Consider the following 19,988-nt stretch of genomic DNA (forward strand, 5'->3'; position numbering starts at 1 on the left):
AACACAGTAGTGGACAGGGAGTCACTCGATAAATGTTTGTTTAATGAATCGATCAGTGAATGTATCATTTCTGCCTCAGGATGTCTTTGTTTCTATTTCTCATTGTCACTGTCTCTGGACTATGAATCCAAATGACCAAATGCTAAATAAATTCACCTTGAAATTGGCTTATTTTTTTTCAGCTGATATTAAATCTTACAGATGCCTGGCATTTGGCACTGTTCCCTAGTGTTTCCATCATGACCTCCATGGAACTCTTGGAGTTACTTAATCTGGGCCAACCTAGTTGGTAATATCTGAAATAATAGTATTCTTTTCCTGCTAGCTCATCTTCCCATCTTAAAGATCAGCATATAGCAATACTATCTTTGGAGTCAGACAGCCCATGTGTAAATTCTGGCTCTCTCATTTTTAAAAAATTTATTTTAAATTTAATTTTATTTTTGGCTGCATTGGGTCTTTGTTGCTACACACGGGCTTTCTCTAGTTGCAGTGAGCGGGGGCTACTCTTCGTTGCCGTGCGCAGGCTTCTCATTGCAGTGGCTTCTCTTGTTGCAGAGCATGGGCTCCAGGCGCGCGGGCTTCAGTAGTTGTGGCTCGCGGTCTCTAGAGTGCAGGCTCAGTAGTTGTGGTGCACGGGCTCAGCTGCTCCGCGGCATGTGGGATCTTCCCGGACCAGGGCTCAAACCCATGTCCCCTGCATTGGCAGGCGGATTCTTAACCACTGCGCCACCAGGGAAGCCCCTGGCTCTCTCATTTACTAGTTGAATGACCTTGGGCATTAACCTGTGTGAGCCTCAGTTTCCTCATGTGTAAAATGGAAATGGCAATAATACTTTATGAGGTTACTGAGAAGATCAAACGGGACAATGTATATAAAGCATAATATCTGCCCAAAAGTAAGTGCTGAATATCAGTAATTATTATTATTAATTAACAGATATCTGTTGAGTGTTGTTTATGTGACAAGCACTATACTAGATGGTGGGGATTAAAAAAAGCACCAAGATAGACACAAATTCCTGCCTTCATGGAGCTGGTCTAGTGGGGATTTTGACACGTAAATAGGTATTACCAACATGACCCTATGAGAGTGGAAGTATGGTATGCTGGGAGGCCCATAAAAGTTCCCATCTAGCTCAGGCTTGGAGGTCAAGGAAGGCTTCCAGGAGAAAATAACATAAAAGTTGATATAAGAAGTCTGAGTAGGACTTAGCAAGGCAAAGAGAAGGGGGAAGAGTATTCTATGAACAGCCTGTTCAAAGGCTGACGCAAGAAAGAGCTTGAAGCATTTGAGGAATTGAAATAAATTCAATATTATTGAAGCCTATTATACAAAGTGGAAGGAGTAGCTAGAATTGAGGCGGGAAGTAGATGGGGGTCACATCATGTTGGGCCTTATAAAGTAGGTTAGGGAGTGGGAAGGGTAGTGGGAAGACAAAAGAATTTTAATCAAGGAAGTTACTTGATCAGATTTACACTTTAGAAAAAATGCTTTGGCTGCTACTGTTAGGGGTAGGGGTAGGAAGGGCAGGATAGCTGTACAGAGACCACTTCTGAAGACCAATTCAGAGGCTGGTGTAGTAATCCAAATCAGAGATGATGGTGGTCGACCCAGGAGTAGAAGTGGGGATGGAGAAAAAAGGACCTATTAAAGAGATGTTTAAGAGAAAATCACTGTGGATTAGTGTGAGATGAAGGAGTTAAGCATGATGATCAGAAAACCTGGTGAGGAATTCCCTGGCAGTCCAGTGGTTAGGACTTCGCACTGTCTCTGCCAGTTGGGGGGTGGTGGTGGAAAGAAAACCTGGTGGATGGTGGTATCATTCCATGAAATAGGGAACACAGGAGAAGGAAAAGTAGTTGAGGGGGTGGGGCACTGAGGCAATTAATGGGTGCATTTTTAGATTTGTTGAGTTTCAGGTCCTAGGGAATACCCAAAAGAAAATATTTAACAGGCAGCTGGAAAAGTTCAGAAGAAATATCTGGGAAAGCGTTATAGCATTGGGTCATCACAGAGTTGATGATTATAGCCACAGAAGTGGGTGATGAGAGTACAGTTATTGTGGGTACAACGAGGTGATAAGAAGACCAAAGAGAGAGACCTTGAGGAGCACTGATAATTTAAAAATTAGTACAGATATGGAAACATAGGAAAGAGATTAAAAAGAAATGACCAAGGCATACGAGAATATGGTATCACAAAGCAGTGAATATGGTATCATAGCAGTGGATTGAAGAGTGGGTGTGATATGAAGAAATGAAAACAGTGAGTGTAGTCAGTTCTTCCAAGAGGTGTGTTGTTATGACAAAGAAGATAAAGTGGTAGCTGGTGAGACACTCCCTCCTTTGTAATTGGAGGAAAGAAAGAATGGTTGGTATAATTGCAGAAAACCTTGTGAGTTTGGTGCCAGGAACTGAAGTTCTTATTTAATGGCTTCTATGGTATTTTCTCTGTGAACTAAGAGGTCAGGTCATCTGCCATGAGTGAGATGAAAGGGTCACAGATTTGAAGAGAAGGGAGAAACTCTGAATAGTCATTGTGAAGAATGAAAGAGAGAACTGCCAAAAAAAGGCATGGGAAGATTTCTGGACAATACCATTAGCACAGTTGAGGTTGAGGAACTTGAATGTATGTTCATGCCAGCCTTGTAAGCTATATGATTTTTTACCAACAATAGTAAGCAGCCCAGGTGTACGCATGGAGAAGTTGATTCAGGGTCGTTTTTTCCAGGTAGGTGCAACAGAAGGGCCATAGGAGAAAGGTGAGCATATTGGCAAGTGTCTAGTACAAAAATCTAAAAGGAAGAGAAGACAGCGGAAGGTTAATAGGATGAAAATAGACTGATTAAGGAACCAGATGTCTTCATAAGACAGAAGTATAGCTTTGGAGAGAGAAATTGAGTGAGAAAATAGAAAAGATAGAAGGCTGTAGTCAGAAAGTGGGATATCTTAATATATTATTTCAGAGGTGGAGCAAATTTAGGTAGTCGAAGGATTCACATTATGGCCATTGAATGTGAGGTTTCCATGATTTTGGTTACAAACATCTGGTCAACTGCATAGTATTCTATTATGTCTTGTATGTAAAGGGTGCACAGGTTGAGTTAAATTCTCTTTCCTTGTGCTCCCAGAGTATCTCTTCTGTAATACTCACCACACTGTAGACTACTTATCTGTTTGGTTGTCTGTCCTTCTTCTCAGAAAGCGTATGTGCCACAGTTTTCCTGATTCTTTCAACCAACCCTTTATTCCAGTCCCCTATTTATTACATTCCCTTCTTCCTAAGGAGTAGTAAAAACATATTATCTACTTTGTGACTTATGATTCAGTATTTTTGATGGATTTTTTAAACATCTTTATTGGAGTATAATTGCTTTACAGTGGTGTGTTGGTTTCTGCTTTATAACAAAGTGAATCAGTTATACATATACATATGTTCCCATATCTCTTCCCTCTTGCGTCTTCCTCCCTCCCACCCTCCATATCCCACCCCTCTAGGTGGTCACAAAGCACTGAGCTGATCTCCCTGTGCTATGTGGCTGCTTCCCACTAGCTATCTATTTTACGTTTGGTAGTGTATATATGTCCATGCCACTCTCTCACTTTGTCACAGCTTACCCTTCCCCCTCCCCATATCCTCAAGTCCATTCTCTAGTAGGTCTGTGTCTTTATTCCCGTTCTACCCCTAGGTTCTTCATGACCTTTTTTTTCTTAGATTCCATATATATGTGTTAGCATATGGTATTTGTTTTTCTCTTTCTGACTTACTTCACTCTGTATGACAGACTCTAGGTCCATCTACCTCACTACAAATAACTCAATTTCGTTTCCTTTTATGGCTGAGTAATATTCCATTGCATATATGTGCCACATCTTCTTTATCCATTCATCCAATGATGGACACTTAGGTTGTTTCCATCTCCTGGCTATTGTAAATAGAGCTGAAATGAACATTTTGGTACATGACTCTTTTTGAATTATGGTTTTCTCAGAGTATATGCCCAGTAGTGGGATTGCAGGGTCATATGGCAGTTCTATTTGTAGTTTTTTAAGGAACCTCCATACTGTTCTCCATAGTGGCTGTGTCAATTTACATTCCCACCAACAGTGCAAGAGTGTTCCCTTTTCTCCACACCCTCTCCAGAATTTATTGTTTCTAGATTTTTTGATGATGGCCATTCTTACTGGTGTGAGATGATATCTCTTTGTAGTTTTGATTTGCATTTCTCTAATGATTAATGATGTTGAGTATTCGTTCATGTGTTTGTTGGCAATCTGTATATCTTCTTTGGAGAAATTTCTATTTAGGTCTTCTGCCCATTTTTGGATTGGGTTGTTTGTTTTTTTTGTTATTGAGCTGCATAAGCTGCTTGTAAATTTTGGAGATTAATCCTTTGTCCGTTGCTTCATTTGCAAATATTTTCTCCCATTCTGAGGGTTGTCTTCTGGTCTTGTTTATGGTTTCCTTTGCTGTGCAAAAGCTTTTAAGTTTCATTAGGTCCCACTTGTTTATTTTTGTTTTTATTTCCATTTCTCTAGGAGGTGGGTCAAAAAGGATCTTGCTGTGATTTATGTCATAGAGTGTTCTGCCTATGTTTTCCTCTAAGAGTTTGATAGTTTCTGTGTTTACATTTAGATCTTTAATCCATTTTGAGCTTATTTTTGTGTATGGTGTTAGGGAGTATTCTAATCTCATACTTTTACATGTACCTGTCCAGTTTTCCCAGCACAACTTATTGAGGAGGCTGTCTTTTCTCCACTGTATATTCTTGCCTCCTTTATCAAAAATAAGGTGACCATATGTGTGTGGGTTTATCTCTGGGCTTTCTATCCTGTTCCATTGATCTATATTTCTGTTTTTGTGCCAGTACCATACTGTCTTTGTTACTGTAGCTTTGTAGTATAGTCTGAAGTCAGGGAGCCTGATTCCTCCGGCTCCATTTTTCATTCTCAAGATTGCTTTGGCTATTCGGGGTCTTTTGTGTTTTCATACAAATTGTGAAATTTTTTGTTCTAATTCTGTGAAAAATGCCAGTGGTAGTTTGATAGGGATTGCATTGAATCTGTAGATTGCTTTGGGTAGTAGAGTCATTTTCACAATGTTGATTCTTCCAATCCAAGAACATGGTATATCTCTCCATCTATTTGTATCATCTTTAATTTCTTTCATCAGTGTCTTATAATTTTCTGCATACAGGTCTTTTGTCTCCTTAGGTAGGTTTATTCCTAGATATTTTATTCTTTTTTATTACAATGGTAAATGGGAGTGTTTTCTTAATTTCATTTTCAGATTTTTCATCATTAGTGTATAGGAATGCCAGAGATTTCTGTGCATTAATTTTGTATCCTGCTACTTTACCAAATTCATTGATTAGCTCTAGTAGTTTTCTGGTAGCATCTTTGGGATTCTCTATGTATAGTATCATGTCATCTGCAAACAGTGACAGCTTTACTTCTTTTTTTCTGATGTGGATTCCTTTTATTTCTTTTTCTTCTCTGATTGCTGTGGCTAAAACTTCCAAAACTATGTTGAATAAGAGTGGTGAGAGGGCAACAAGACAAGGTTGCCCACTCTCACCACTCTTGATGGATTCTTTTACATCCAGGGGACTTTTGTGCCTGGGGAAGAATACTCACAGCTACTTGTTTGTTGCTTAACACCCAATTTACTAAAGTCATATTTCTAATAAACAATATGTTGAAATCATTTTTTTTCTTGAGTGTTAACCATGGAATACACGTGTTTTTTTTTTTTTTTTTTTTTTTGCAGTATGCGGGCCTCTCACTGTTGTGGCCTCTCCCATTGCGGAGCACAGGCTCCGGACGCGCAGGCCTAGCGGCCATGGCTCACGGGCTTAGTTGCTCCACGGCATGTGGGATCTTCCCGGACCAGGGCACGAACCCGTGTCTCCTGCATCGGCAGGCGGATTCTCAACCACTGCGCCACCAGGGAAGCCCGGAATACACGTTTGATTACTTTAACTTCCTTAAACAATTTAAACTGCAGTTACAAATTTAATATGGCTGATTATTTATTTATTTATTTATTTATGGCTGCGTGGGATCTTCCTTGCTGTGCATGGTCTTTATCTAGTTGCAGGGAGTGGGGGCTACTCTTTGTTTTGGTGCGCGAGCCTCTCATCGCGGTGGCTTCTCTTGTTGCAGAGCATGGGCTCTAGGCATGCAGGCTTCAGTAGTTGTGGCATGCAGGCTTAGTAGTTGTGGCTTGGGGGGGCTCTAGAGCACAGGCTCAGTAGTTGTGGTGCACAGGCTTAGTTGCTCCATGGCATGTGGGATCTTCCTGGACCAGGGCTTGAACCCATGTCCCCTGCATTGGCAGGCGGATTGTTAACCACTGTGCCACCAGGGAAGTCCCTGGCTGATACTTTTGAATATCTCATATGCCTTAAAAATCAGCAAAGAGTCTTCTCGGCCCTGGGAGCAGCTCTCCAGCTACGGCCCTTCAGCCCCTGAAAATGTATGCTTGCGCCAAGGTCATCTCCACCTCCTCCTTGATCAGGAGAACCTCTCCACTATTGAACCGATCACTGTCTGCAGTGGTGCTGAAATGACCAGACACTGACAGATGAGAGCCACAGCAGCTTGGCAGCCCCACGTCCCCTGACCACCCCACTTATTCCTAGCCGCAGTTTCCAAACCAGTGCCATTTCAAGGGACATTGACATAGCTGCCAAGTTCATTGGAGCTGGGGCTGCCACAGTTGGGGTGGCTGGCTCTGAGGCTGGAATTGGGACTGTGTTTGGGAGCCTCATCATTGGTTATGCCAGGAACCCTTCTCTGAAGCAACAGCTATTCTCCTACGCCATTCTGGGCTTTGCCCTCTCAGAAGCCATGGGACTCTTTTGCCTGATGATGGCCTTTCTCAACCTCTTTGCCTTGTGAAGGAGCCGTTTCCACCTCTCATAGTTTTTTCTCCCATGTCTTGTCTGCCCTGTATGTTCCTTTTCCTGTACCTCCCCAAGCAGCCTGGGGAAAGGGGTTGGCTCAGTGTTTGAAGGAAGGAAGACAAATAGACACTGTATTAAAAAGATGTTTCTTGAAAAAAAAATCAGCAAAGCATGTACAAATGCAAAGATTACACAATTGACTACACTTATATTTAACCTATTCAATGCCATGGGTTAAATATTACTGCATTATATTTGCACTGTTTTTATACCTCTTAAGTTTATACCTATACTTCGTTATCTTCTTAAGGTTTCAGTAATATTATTTTAAATATTTCTGGGATTTCAGAAATATTGCCAGATTCAATAGAAAAATAATTGCAATTTTAGACCAGTTGAGGTTCTGGGATATGCGATATCAACTAATTCTTTCTTAGTCGGGATTTAAGACCTAGTTTTGCTGTTCAAGGTAATTTAGACTAATTTAAAACCCTTTTTTTAAGTAATAAAATTTAAAAAATATCATAAGACATAACTCTCTGTCATCCTTATGGTTTTTAATTTTCAAATCTTAGTGTCTGTACTGGAAATTTTGTAAGCTCTAAGTTTTGTGTGATCAATAGTCCCTAATCAATCATCCTGCCATTACATAACATCATTATGCTTGAAAACTTAGGTATTTCTAAACAGTATTTTATTATAAGTAGTAGGGCCATTTAGTTGTTTTATCACCTGAGAGATGAAAGTTTGATTCACTTTTCTCATCTTTAGAATATCTGTTGAACTCTATTTTTACTTGCTTACTGTTAATCTGGTGCTGAGTAACTGCTGGACTGTCTTTTATCTGGTCATGATAACTTTATGAAATCACTAGTGCTGATGGCTCCTTCCTATACTTGGTACTTTTAATTTTTTTATTTTTAAAAAATATTTATTTGTTTGTTTGCACTGGGTCTTAGTTGTGGCAGGTGGGCTCCTTAGTTGTGGCTTGCAGGTTCCTTAGTTGCAGCAGGTGGGCTCCTTAGTTACAGCTCAAGGGCTCCTTAGTTGTGGCATGCAAACTCTTAGTTGCAGCATGCATGTCCCCCTGACCAGGGATCAAACCTGGGCCCCCTGCATTGGGAGCGTGGAGTTTTATCCACTGTGCCACCAGGGAAGTCCCCTACTTGGTACTTTTTAAAGGCGCTTTGTCTTATTCATAAATTTTTGGTTCAATTTTTACTTGCTTGCATATATATATATATATGTATATATGTATATATGTATATATATATATATACACACACACACATACATACATAGAACATAAACATAAGTAAATTATATGTAGATGGGAGAAAATATTTGCAAATGATATGACCGATAGGGGTTAATATTGAAAATATACAAACAGCTCATACAACTCAGTATCAAAAAAACAAAAAACAGAAAACCAACAACCTGATTAAAAACTAGGCAGAAGACCTGAATCGACATTTTTCTGAAAAATATATATCAGATGGGCAAAAGGCACATGAAAAGATACTCAACATTGCTAAAGTCAGAGAAATGCCAATCAAAACCACAATGAGATATTACCTCACACCTGTCAGAATGACTATCATCAAAAAGTCTACAAATAACAGATATTGGTGAGGATGTGAAGAAAAGGGAACCCTAGCACACAGTTGGTGGGAATATAAATTGGTGCACCCACTATGGAAACAGTGTGGAGGTTCCTCAACTAAAAATGGAACTACTATATGATCCAGCAATTCCAATCCTTTGGTTATATATATGAAGAAAACGAAAACACTAATTTGAAAATATACATGCACCTCAATGTCTATAGCAACATTATTTACAATTGCCAAGATATGGAAGCTACCTAAGTGTCCATCAACAGATGAATGGATAAAGAAAATGTGGTATATATATACAATGGATTATTACTCAGCCATAAAAAAGAATGAAATTCTTGGGAATTCCCTGGTGGTCTGTGGTTAGGACTCAGTGCTTTCACTGCTGGGGCCCAGGTTCGATCACTGGTGGGGGACTAAGATCCCATAAGCTGTGTGGCATGGCAAAACAAAAACAAAAACAAAAAAACCTAACCAGTAGGGAAATTGAATCAGTAATATTAAGAAAATCCTCAACAAAGAAAAGCCTAGGACCATATGTCATCACTGATGATGAAAAAAAGAATGGAATTCTACCATTTGCAATGACATAGATAGACCTAGAGGATATGATGCTTAGTGAAATAAGTCAAAGAAAGACAGACAAATACTGTGTATTATCACTCACATGTGGAATCTGAAAAATAAAACAAACAAATGAATACAAGAAAACAAAAACAGACTCACAGTTATAGACAACAAACTAGTGGCTACCAGTGGGGAGAGGGAATGGGGGAGAGACAAGATAGGGGTAGGGAATTAAGAGACACAAACTGAAAAGTAAATAATTTAAAATAAAATAAAATAAAATAAAATAATTGCAAGTTGGTCAGTGAGCACATCTTTAAGCTTTGGCCTTTTAGCTCTGCCCCTGACATCCTTGAAACATTCTCTCTTGACACAACAGTGTTCCAAAGCCATACTGATTTTTCTCCTGCCCCATAGAATCATCTATTCTGCAATGAGTTCCAGATTCTTTTGGTTGGAAAAAACCACCAGAGACCAAATTTAGGTTTCAAGGGTGTACACAAGAGTAAAAGTTGGGCAAAAATATTAGAGCTGCTATTGGGCCTCTTTTAGTATTGAAAAACCTGGAAAAATATATGTATTTTAAGCTTATGACAAATCTGTAGTCATCAAAACAACATGGTACTGACATAAGTATTGACATATAGGTCAATGGAAAAAAATTGTGAGACCAGAAATAAACCTTCATGTCAATTCATTTCCACAAGCATTCCAATATAATTCAGTGGGGGAAAGAACAGGCTTTGTAACAAATGGGGATGGGACAACTGGTATCCACATGCAAAAGAATGAAGTTGGACCCCCTACATCACACTATATACAAAATTAACTCAAAATAGTTCAAGATCTAAATGTAAGAGCTAAAACTATAAAATCCTTGAAGAAGACATAGACATAAATCTCTGTGACATTGGATTAGGCAATGGTTTCTTAGATATGACACTGAAAAGCACAAGCAACAGAAGAAAATAAATTGGACATCAGCAAAATTAAAGATTCCACCGAGAGAGTAAAAATGCAACCCACAGAATGGGATAAAATCTTTGCAAATCACATATCTGATAGGGGCATTGCAATAAGAATATATAAAGAATTTTTATATCTCAATAACAAAAAGACAAGCCAGTTAATGGACAAATGATCTGAATAGACATTTCTCCAAAGAAGATCAACAGTTGGCCAATAAGCACATGAAAATATGCTCAACATCATTAGTCATCAGGGAAATGCAAATTAAAACCACAATGAGATACAACTCCACACCCACTAAGAAAGCTATCAGCAAAAAGAGAGATAATAATAAATGTTTAGAGGACGAGAAGAAAATGAAACTCTCATACACTGCTAGAGGGAATGCAAAAAAGGTACACCACTTTGGAAAACAATCTCAAGTGGTTAGACACAGACCTACCATATAATTTAGCAATGCCGTTCTTAGGTATATACCCAAGAGAAATAAAAACCTATGTCCACATAAGAACTTGTACCTGATTGTGCATAGCAGCATTATTCATTATAATCAAAAGTCCATTAAATGATAAATGGATAAATAAAATATGGTAATCCATCCATATTAATTGTCAATAAGAATAAAATACTGATACATGCTGTAATGTGGCTGAACCTCGAAAACATGCTAAGTGAAAGAAGCCAGTCACAAAAGACCACATATTGTATGATTCTATTTATTAAAAAATGTTTAGAATAGACAAATCTATAGAGAAATAAAGTAGACTGGTAGTTGCCTAGGAGTTGGGAGGAAATGAGGAGTGATGGCTAATAGATACAAGGTTTCTTTTTGGGGTGATGAAAATGTTCCGATATTGATTGTGGTAAAGGTCGTACAATTTTGTGAATACACAAAATCCATTGAATTGTACAATTATTTATTTATCTATCTATCTATCTATTTATTTATTTATTTATTTGGCTGTGCCGTGTGGCATGTGGGATCTTACTTCCCGGACCAGGGATCGAACTTGTTCCCTTTGCAGTGGGAGCGTAAAGTCTTAACCACTGGACTGCTAGGGACGTCCCAAATTGTACACTTTAAATGGGTATATTGTATGGTATGTGAATTATATATATATATCTATTTTTGTGGTACGCGGGCCTCTCACTGTTGTGGCCTCTCCCGTTGTGGGGCACAGGCTCCGGACGTGCAGGCTCAGTGGTCATGGCTCACAGGCCCAGCTACTTTGGGACATGTGGGATCTTCCTGGACTGGGACACGAGCCCATGTCCCCTGCATCGGCAGGTGGACTCTCAACCACTGCGCCACCAGGGAAGCCCTCAGAAAAAAATCTTAAAAGGATGTTAGCTCTCTATACTTAAAAACTATAAAACATTATTAAATTACAGGCATTTAAATAAATGGAGAGATATACCATTTTCATGGATTGGAGGAGTCAACCCGATATAATGCTGTCTTAGTTTCCTGCGCCTGTTGTCATAAAGTGCTACTAATAAAAATTTATTGTCTCATAGTTCAGGAGGCTTGAAGGCTAAAATCAAGGTTTCAGTAGGGCCATTCTCTCTTTGAAATCTGTATGGGAGACTCTTTCCTTACCTCTTCTAGCTTCTTGTGTTTAACACCAATCCTTGACATTCCTTGGCTTGCAGTTGCAGCACTTCAATCTCTGGCCCAATTGTCAACTGGTATTCTCCCTTCATGTGTCTGTCTCTACATCTCCTCTTCTTATAAGGACACCAGTCATACTTGATTAAGGCCAACCCTACTCCAATATGACCTTGTCTTAAATAATTACATCTGCAACAACTGTATTCCCAAATAAGGTCACAGTCTGAGGGTTAGGACTTTAACATATCTTTTTGGGGAAAACAATTCAACACAGTGAATAACAAATGGCAATTCTCCAAAACAGGTCTACAGCCTTAGTGTAATACTAAACAAAATCCTAGCTGATTCTAAAATTTATAAGGAAAATTTTGTCACATTTGGCAAGATGATTCTAAAATGTATATGAATATGCAAAGGACCAAGAAGAGCCAAGACGGTCTTGAGGAACATAATGCGACAAAGGACTTTTTCTACCAGATATCAAGATTTATTATAAAGATAATACAGAAATAAAGACAGTGTGATATTTCCACAAAAAGAGACAAAAGGAATAGATTACATAGTCTTCAAACAAACCCATTTGTAGACAACTTATATATATACAGGTGATGATAAAGAACAGTGGGGGAAAGCACAGACTTTTAAACAACAGCACTTAATCAGTTTAACATTCACATGGAAAAAATGAAACCTGACTTACTTCACACCATACAGAAGATACAACTTTAGATGGATGGTAGATCTAAATGAGAAAGACAAAGCAATAACAATTCCATAAGTCAATCAGAACCTTTGGTAGGAAAATATTTCTTGACAGGACACAAGAAACACTAAGCATAAAGGTCTTTTATGTTCATCAAAGGACACCAGAATTTATATCCATAAGAAAATGGCAGACAATCCAATACAAAAATGAGTAAGAGACTTGAACAGGCACTTCATAAAATAGGCTATCCAGAAATCAAAAAACATGAAAATGGGTTCAACCTCATTAGAAATCTGGGAAATCCAAATTAAAATCACAAGATACCACTATACCCCCACCAGAATGGTTAAAATTTAAAAGATGTACTGTAGTAATTACTGGCAAGGATGTGGGGCAAATAGAATTCTTATAAATGGCTGGTGGAAGTCCAAACTGAAACAACCACTTTCTAAAGTTGTTTGAAATTATCCACTTAAGTTTCATATATACACAACAAGCAATTTCACTGCTAGGTATAAACCTAGCATATGTGTCACAAGAGGCAGGAATGTTCACAGCACTATTATTCCTAATAGCCAAAAATTGGAAATAACTCAAATGTCCATCACAAGTAGACAGTTAAACTGTAGCACATTCATAAAGTGGAATACTATACAGCAGTCAAAACAAATAAACGACAGCCTCACAGATCATAGATGTATCTCCAAAACAATGTTGAATGAAAATACATCAAATCTTGACTTTGAACAAGTTAATGTCTTCATTTACAGCTTCCAGACAAAAATTTGTACCTCTTGGAGTTGTGCTGAGCATTAAGTGGAAAGATTCATATCAAGTGTTTACCAAACACTTGGCTTAATAAATATCAGCTATTATTTATTCATGTTCTCTTGGCAGGTCACCTTTCCAGACATGGGCAATAAAGAATGGTGCAGGGCACTTAACAGCATCATCTTACGCCCCTTAGTTTCCTCCCAACACCTTCCTTTATCTTTTCACCATTGGGTTTTGGTCTCTTTAAGAAGTCAACCATAACTCAGGAAAGAGGAATGCTGGGAAACCCACTCAGCTCAGGTCTGGAGCATAATGGGAAAGGGGGCGGAGACCAGGGTTGCGCACGCGCAGTTGTTCGGGTGTTGCGTTGCGATGGATGAGGCGGAAAAATTCCCGTAAGAGAAAATAATCTTCGTCCCAGCGTGGGGGTCTTGGGTTCTACTCCCCCTTCCCCGGTCGGTGCTCCCCGGGAGCAGGGAAGCCACCAGAAGGTGAGCGCGGCCAGTTGCAGCGGGAGGGGCCGCGTGGGGCGGGGCGGCGGCCGCGCCACGTGAGGAGGCGGGCGCTGGGCGGAAGCGGCGCGGTCGGGCGTTGCGGTTTTGCTGCAGGGACACGCTGACAGGCATTTGCGGGTCGCGTTCTTTCCAAACGAACGATACAACGTTGCAGCGTTTGTACCCTGTGACAGGCGTGGGAATTATTGGTGGGGACGAGATTTTGGGAGCGATTCGACACGAGAGCCCATAGATTGTTGTAATTGTGGCAGGTGGTCCTAAGTTCTCATCCCTCGCACTGGTTATTAAGCCAGTTGCCCATTTCCATGTCTGGCTTGACTGTTTGGGTAAAGACAACTTTGGAGAGTTTCGTTTTTGCTTCAGGTGTACTACGTCCTCTTTAGGGGAAGGGAAGTCCGCTGAATGACTAATCTTGTTTACAAGAAGGCGATTGGGAAGCGGATCTCAGAGGGGGCTCATTCCTGGACATGGCCCCCATGAGACCCTGCAGGTGGTCCACTTTAAATAAGGGCATACCTGTTCGTTTGTGGTGGCAACTTGCGCTCTCATGTATCTTTAAGCCGAGAGTTGGGACCCTTATGGAGGCCTCTAGTGATGGCTGAGTTAGAGGTGGGGGTGGGGAGCTTGGTGTGCCCCACTTTGAGAAATACAAGCTGAGGTGGGCCTCCAAGTACTAATTCTCATGGACTCAGAAACAGTATTTCTGAGTCCTTTCTTCTAAGAGCTTGGTAACTTCCTCTCACGTGTTGGTCTGCCAGTCTAATTACCTCAGTAACTTTCAACATATAAAAGACCAGAGTATTTGTCTTTAAAGCTATCAGGGAAGTGGGAGCTATTGCTGTAAGACGTTTTTTATGTGAAGGCAGCTACTAAAGAAGCAGAAGGCAGGAAGAAAGGAGAAGAGTCATAGCCCCAGAAGAGTTGTTTTTTTCAAATGCTTAGCCCTAAAACCTTGTGCTCAACATAAAGCTTTTGATATAGATAAACATGGAAAAAAAAAAAAAAGCCTGAGTACCAATCCTTTATGTTGTGTTTTAGGAATCCAGCTATCCATCACCAAGAAGAAATCTGTTAGTTTTAGACCGGGGAATTCCTTTACCTAAAAAATTAGAATGAAAGAACCTTTGGATGGTGAATGTGGCAAAGCAATGGCGCCGCAGCGGGGGCTTCTGGACAAAATTAAAGAAGAACCTGACAATGCTCAAGTAAGCATTTCATATTTATTAAAAAATTTTTTTATTTCTTCTTTTCTACCTGGTGAATTCAATTTTTTAGTTAGTTTCTGACTTGTAAGGTAACCCAAACTGATTTTTTCCCCATTAGATGAGTAAATCACCTTTTCTGCTCTTTGAATGAAAAAAGATCTTGGTAACTCTATTATATTTCTTTTTGTGAGAAGAAAGTAATATGTATTCCCTTTTTCCATTGGTACCTTTTTAAAAAATTCTCTTGTATCTGATAGTAGTTTCCGTTTATTCTATAAGTATTTGTGGTCTACTCTATGCCAGGCTCTGGGGATCCAGGAGTGAGCAAAATCAGTTTAGTCCCTTCCCTCATAGAGCTTGCAGGTTAGTAGAGGAGATAGACATTACACAGTAATTGATCACATGATATATATAATTACAAACTAAGACAAGTGCTGTGGAAGAAAAGTCTGAAATGGGGAATCTGACCTAGTTTTGATTGGGGGCAGGGGGCTAGAGAAGGATTTGTCAGCTAAACTATGAAGAATGAATTGTCTAGGCGAAGGCATGGAGGAGAATGTTCCAGGTAGAGTGATCTGCATACAGGAAATCTCTGATTTGGGAAGACGCATAGTTCTTTTGAAGGACTGCAAGACCAGTGGGCCAGGAACAGAAGAGGTGCAAAAATGGTGATGACAATGATAATGATGATCATAATAACAATACTAATAGTGGTATTAATATGTCAATATGAGAGTATATTATATCTTAATAACATGACCTTATAAATAATTTATTACTATTAATACTTGTATGTACTTAGACTGTGCCAGGCACCATTCTCACAACCATATTATTATCCCCATTTTAGAGATGAGGAAACCAAGTACAAAGAGGTCAAGCAGTTTACCACAGATCACAGCTCATAAATGGCAAAGATTGGATTCAAACCCAGGTATCAGACTTCAGAGCCTATGCTATTCTACTTCTAGGATGAGGCACTGTAGGTAGTTTGGGGCCAGATTATGCAGAACCTTGTGGACCTTGTTACGAATTTTGGTCTTTTCCTGAGAGCTTTGGGAAGCCATTGTAGGGTTTTACTTGGGAGAGTAAGATAAACATGTTTGGAAAGATCATATGGCTACCTTTTAGGGACCCAGATTGGAAATCTGTGGAGATTAGTGTGGAGAGACCAGTTAGTTGTTTTGACAAAAAATGATTTTTTTTTTTCCTTTGTGGACAGTTCTTTTGCTTTATACTCTAGTTATTGGCTTCATTGCATAAGCAAATCAATAATATTGAAAATATAAATAATAAAATAAGTAATAATGATAATACTCTATTTCCCATATTATCTCAAAGGCAGTGTCATTCCAGGACAGGGATATCAAGTAGATGTTGTCTTGTTCATCCACTCCACACCTTCCTAAAATACTGTGCTGTGAAGGGTTCTGAGGTAGTATCTACAGGATGTGGGGTGGGGGATGGTGGTATCTATGACACTTATTTTCCCTCCAGATGGTAAATTCTTTCTCTTCTTGTGCCAGAAGTAACCATTTCTTTGTCAAGGTTTGTGAGTTCTACCTTTTAAGAATTTTTTTTACCCTGCCCTTTCCTCCCTGTTGTATTATTTCTCATCTGGAGTTTTATAACAGTTTCCTATTCATCGTCATGCCTTCAGTCGCATATCTCACCAAAACTCTGTGTAGTGATACTCTTTTTTTTTTTTTTTTTTTTTTGAGGAACAAGAGCCAAGTTTTAAATTTGATCATTTCTTCTATTAGAAGTACTCCTTAATGACATCCTTGGCCTGAGACTCTTTGCTTAACCACCACACAACTGCAACCATCCGCTTTCAGGATTTTTCCTCTCTGTCAGTTTTATAGAGGCCTACCCATTCCCCTAGTTTCTTGTTACCATCAACCTTAATTAGGTTGATTTGTCATTCAGCACAAGGGCCTTTACCAACTTGACATAAGCTCATCAGAATTGGATGCAAGCACACAGAGCTGGGCTTGGCACTTGTCTAAGGCTTTGGCAGCTTCAGAATCCCACATGCTAGGCTGTCCTGGATGAGGGTGGTCTTCAGCACTTCTTGTAAAGCAGTATTAATGTCCATTACACCTCCAGTGGAAATGCTTTCCTCCACCAAGGCGGTGGCTTATGGCCACAGCAATGGGTTATGGGTGGAGCTGAATCTTGAATGCACTGGGGTCTCTACCTCCCACGCAATTCCCCAGCAACAGGGAAAGAGCACTATGGTACTCTTTATAGATCTGATGACACTGCTCTCTTTAAAGACCCTGTCTCCTCATGTGGGATAAAACATAAACTTTTTAGTGTGACATCCGAACTATCCATGTTTAGGCCTTTGTTTTCCTCTTCAGCATCATCACTCATCCTTCCCACCTTTTCTTTTCTTTCTTTTTTTTTTTAAACATCTTTATTGGAGTATAATTGCTTTACAATGGTGTGTTAGTTTCTGCTGTACAACAAAGTGAATCGGCTATACATAAACATATATCCCCATAGCTCCTCCCTCTTGCATCTCCCTCACACCCTCCCTATCCCACTCCTCTAGGTGGACACAAAGCACCGAGCTGATCTCCCTGTGCTATGTGGCTGCTTCCCATTAGCTATATGTTTTACATTTGGTAGTGTGTATATGTCAATACCACACTCTCACTTCGTCCCAGCTTACCCTTCCCCCTCCCCGTGTCCTTAAGTCCATTCTCTATGTCTGCGTCTTTATTCCTGTCCTGCCCCTAGGTTCTTGAGAACCTTTTTCTTTTTTTTTTTTTTTTAGATTCCATATATATGTGTTAGCATACTACATTTGTTTTTCTCTTTCTGACTTACTTCACTCTGTATGACGGACTCTAGGTCCATCCACCTCACTACAAATAACTGAATTTCGTTTCTTTTTATGGATGAATAATATTCCATTGTACATATGTGCCACATCTTCTTTATCCATTCATCTGTTGATGGACGCTTAGGTTGCTTCCATGTCCTGGCTATTGTAAATAGAGCTGCAATCAGCATTGTGGTACATGACTCTTTTTGAATTATGGTTTTCTCAGGGTATATGCCCATTAGTGGGATTGCTGGGTCGTATGGTAGTTCTATTTGTAGTTTTTTAAATTTTTTTTTTTTTTTTTTTTTTTTTTTTGGGGTATGCGGGCCTCTCACTGTTGTGGCCTCTCCCATTGCGGAGCACAGGCTCTGGACTTGCAGGCTCAGCAGCCATGGCTCACGGGCCTAGCCACTCCGCAGCATGTGGGATCTTCCTGGACCAGGGCATGAACCCATGTCCCCTGCATCGGCAGGCGGACTCTCAACCACTGTGCCACCAGGGAAGCCCCATGACTCTTCTTGAATTATGGTTTTCTCAGAGTATATGCCCAGTAGTGCTTCCCACCTTTTCTAGTCTATGCTCCTGCAAACTATTTGCATTTCACAGAAAGGTATATTCTGTTGATTTTTATTTCCTTGCCTTTGCACATGCCATTTCTTCTGCCTGTGTATCCTAAACTGGGTAGCTTGGCAAAATGTTCCTCCTCTTTTAAGATATAGTTTAACTGTCACTCAGGTAGAATTAGCCATTCTTTCTCTCTCTCTCTCTCTCTCTTTTTTTTTTTTTAATCGTGTAGTGTTTTTACATTTATTATGGCATCTGGAGGTCAGTGAATTTTGTTTTCCCGGGTCTGGTCTTATTTGATCTCAGTTCTTTGCACAATGACTGGCACATGCTCAATAATTAAAATAAAAGAGCCTGTGTTTCACAGATGAGGAAACTGAACCTGAAGGAATAAGTGCCTTCACCAAGGTCTCATGGCAAAGCTGGGATACAAAACCAGTTTTTTAAAATTCCAGATGCAATATTTCTTTCATCGTACCTTGCCTGTAGTATAAAAATTTAAGAAATATTGTATTGTGAGTTAATTGAGTATTCTTTCTGTATAAAAATTGTGATAATGAAAATCCCGTTAAAGCTTACATTGTAAATTTAAGTGGATAGGGACCTACTTAGTTCCTTTTGGTTTATATTAATGCTTGAAGGTGAATAGGCTATAATTTTTCATGATTGAGACTGTGGCCTATGGTGGAAAAGCCAATTGAACAAATAATATGTGCAACTTTTCATGTCGTATTTGAATATTGGAAAATAGGAGACAAAAAATTGAAAAGTTGAGTGTTTTATGATATACTAAGGGTCTGTTCTGGATAGTAAAGCTATAGTTGAGCTTGAGCTCTCATTCAGTCGTTCAGTGACTTTTATTCCTGTTTATATAACCTAAAGCACTTGTTGAACACCATTGTAAGCAGTTTACACGTGATGCTTACAACCCTACGAGTTAAGTATGTTATTATTCCCACTTTACATACAAGCAAACAGAGACACAGATGTTAACTTGCTAAACTAAATGTAACACAACTAGTAAATGGGTGAGTTAGCATTTGAACACAGGCAGCCTGGTTCAAGAGCCCAAACCCTTAACTAGGATGCCAAGCTTTGTTATTTATTTTGTTTTCAGAGGAGTTACAAAGATGAAAAGATAGGGCCTCTGCTCTCAAGAGAATTGATAGCATAAGGGGGAATAAAGGTATGGAAATGGGAGAGGTAATTAATTATTTGCTGGGTGACTGCTCCCTGCCAGAAGGTATGCTAATATGTCTTACCTATTCTCATTTAAACTCTACAAACATAGGAGGGAAGTATCCTTACCCCATTTTACAAAGGAGGGAACTGAAGGAAGGACAGGTTAAGTAACGTACAAACTCAAAGGAAGCATCAGAGCTAGAATAGGAACTTAGTTTTGACTGGCTTCAAACATACATTCTTTCTGTTGCTTTGTGCTACTTCTGTACAGATATAAAATCACAGTATTATGTAATTACTGTAGTTTTAAATATTGTGTAAGGTGCATTGGGAGCACAGGGAAAGGATCCCTTATGTCTGTCTAGGGAGGAGAGGAAGGCTTCACGGGGTGGGTAGCTTTTGAGTTTTAGCAATTGATTAAGATCTTCAGACAGAGAGAAGAGCATGTGCCAAGTCATGGAGGGGTGAGAGAATGTGGTGTGTTTAGTGGTTGAGTATTTCAATAGTAAAGTGGGAGAAGAGAATAGA

The 19,988-nt window shown here is 39.5% G+C and overlaps 1 protein-coding gene and 2 pseudogenes across 10 annotated transcripts in view; 2 read left to right on the forward strand and 1 right to left on the reverse strand.

Annotated features, from left to right (window-relative positions):
- The first annotated feature begins 6,445 nt into the window (after nt 1-6,445).
- On the forward strand, nt 6,446-6,998 carry LOC131746221 (ATP synthase F(0) complex subunit C2, mitochondrial pseudogene; annotated as a pseudogene).
- A 6,433-nt stretch (nt 6,999-13,431) lies between these two features.
- The window catches only part of ZMYM6 (zinc finger MYM-type containing 6), a 47,800-nt gene continuing 41,243 nt past the window's right edge, over nt 13,432-19,988 (forward strand). Inside the window, exons 1-3 of one of the 10 annotated variants that reach the window (XM_067011900.1) lie at nt 13,508-13,649; nt 14,712-14,878; nt 15,729-15,812. Coding sequence is in view for 5 of the 10 variants with exons in the window: in XM_067011881.1 (XP_066867982.1) it covers nt 14,786-14,878 (93 nt within the window). In the remaining 5 variants the exon portion in view is untranslated. Of the gene's footprint in view, nt 13,650-13,696; nt 14,164-14,711; nt 14,879-15,728; nt 15,813-19,988 lie in introns of those variants that run through there. The other 9 variants (XM_067011903.1, XM_067011910.1, XM_067011923.1 and 6 more) reach the window with 9 other exon arrangements.
- LOC131766912 (small ribosomal subunit protein eS12-like) lies at nt 16,638-17,257 on the reverse strand (annotated as a pseudogene).

Source organism: Kogia breviceps, chromosome 1, assembly GCF_026419965.1.
Source record: "Kogia breviceps isolate mKogBre1 chromosome 1, mKogBre1 haplotype 1, whole genome shotgun sequence".
NCBI classification, from domain to species: domain Eukaryota; kingdom Metazoa; phylum Chordata; class Mammalia; order Artiodactyla; family Physeteridae; genus Kogia; species Kogia breviceps.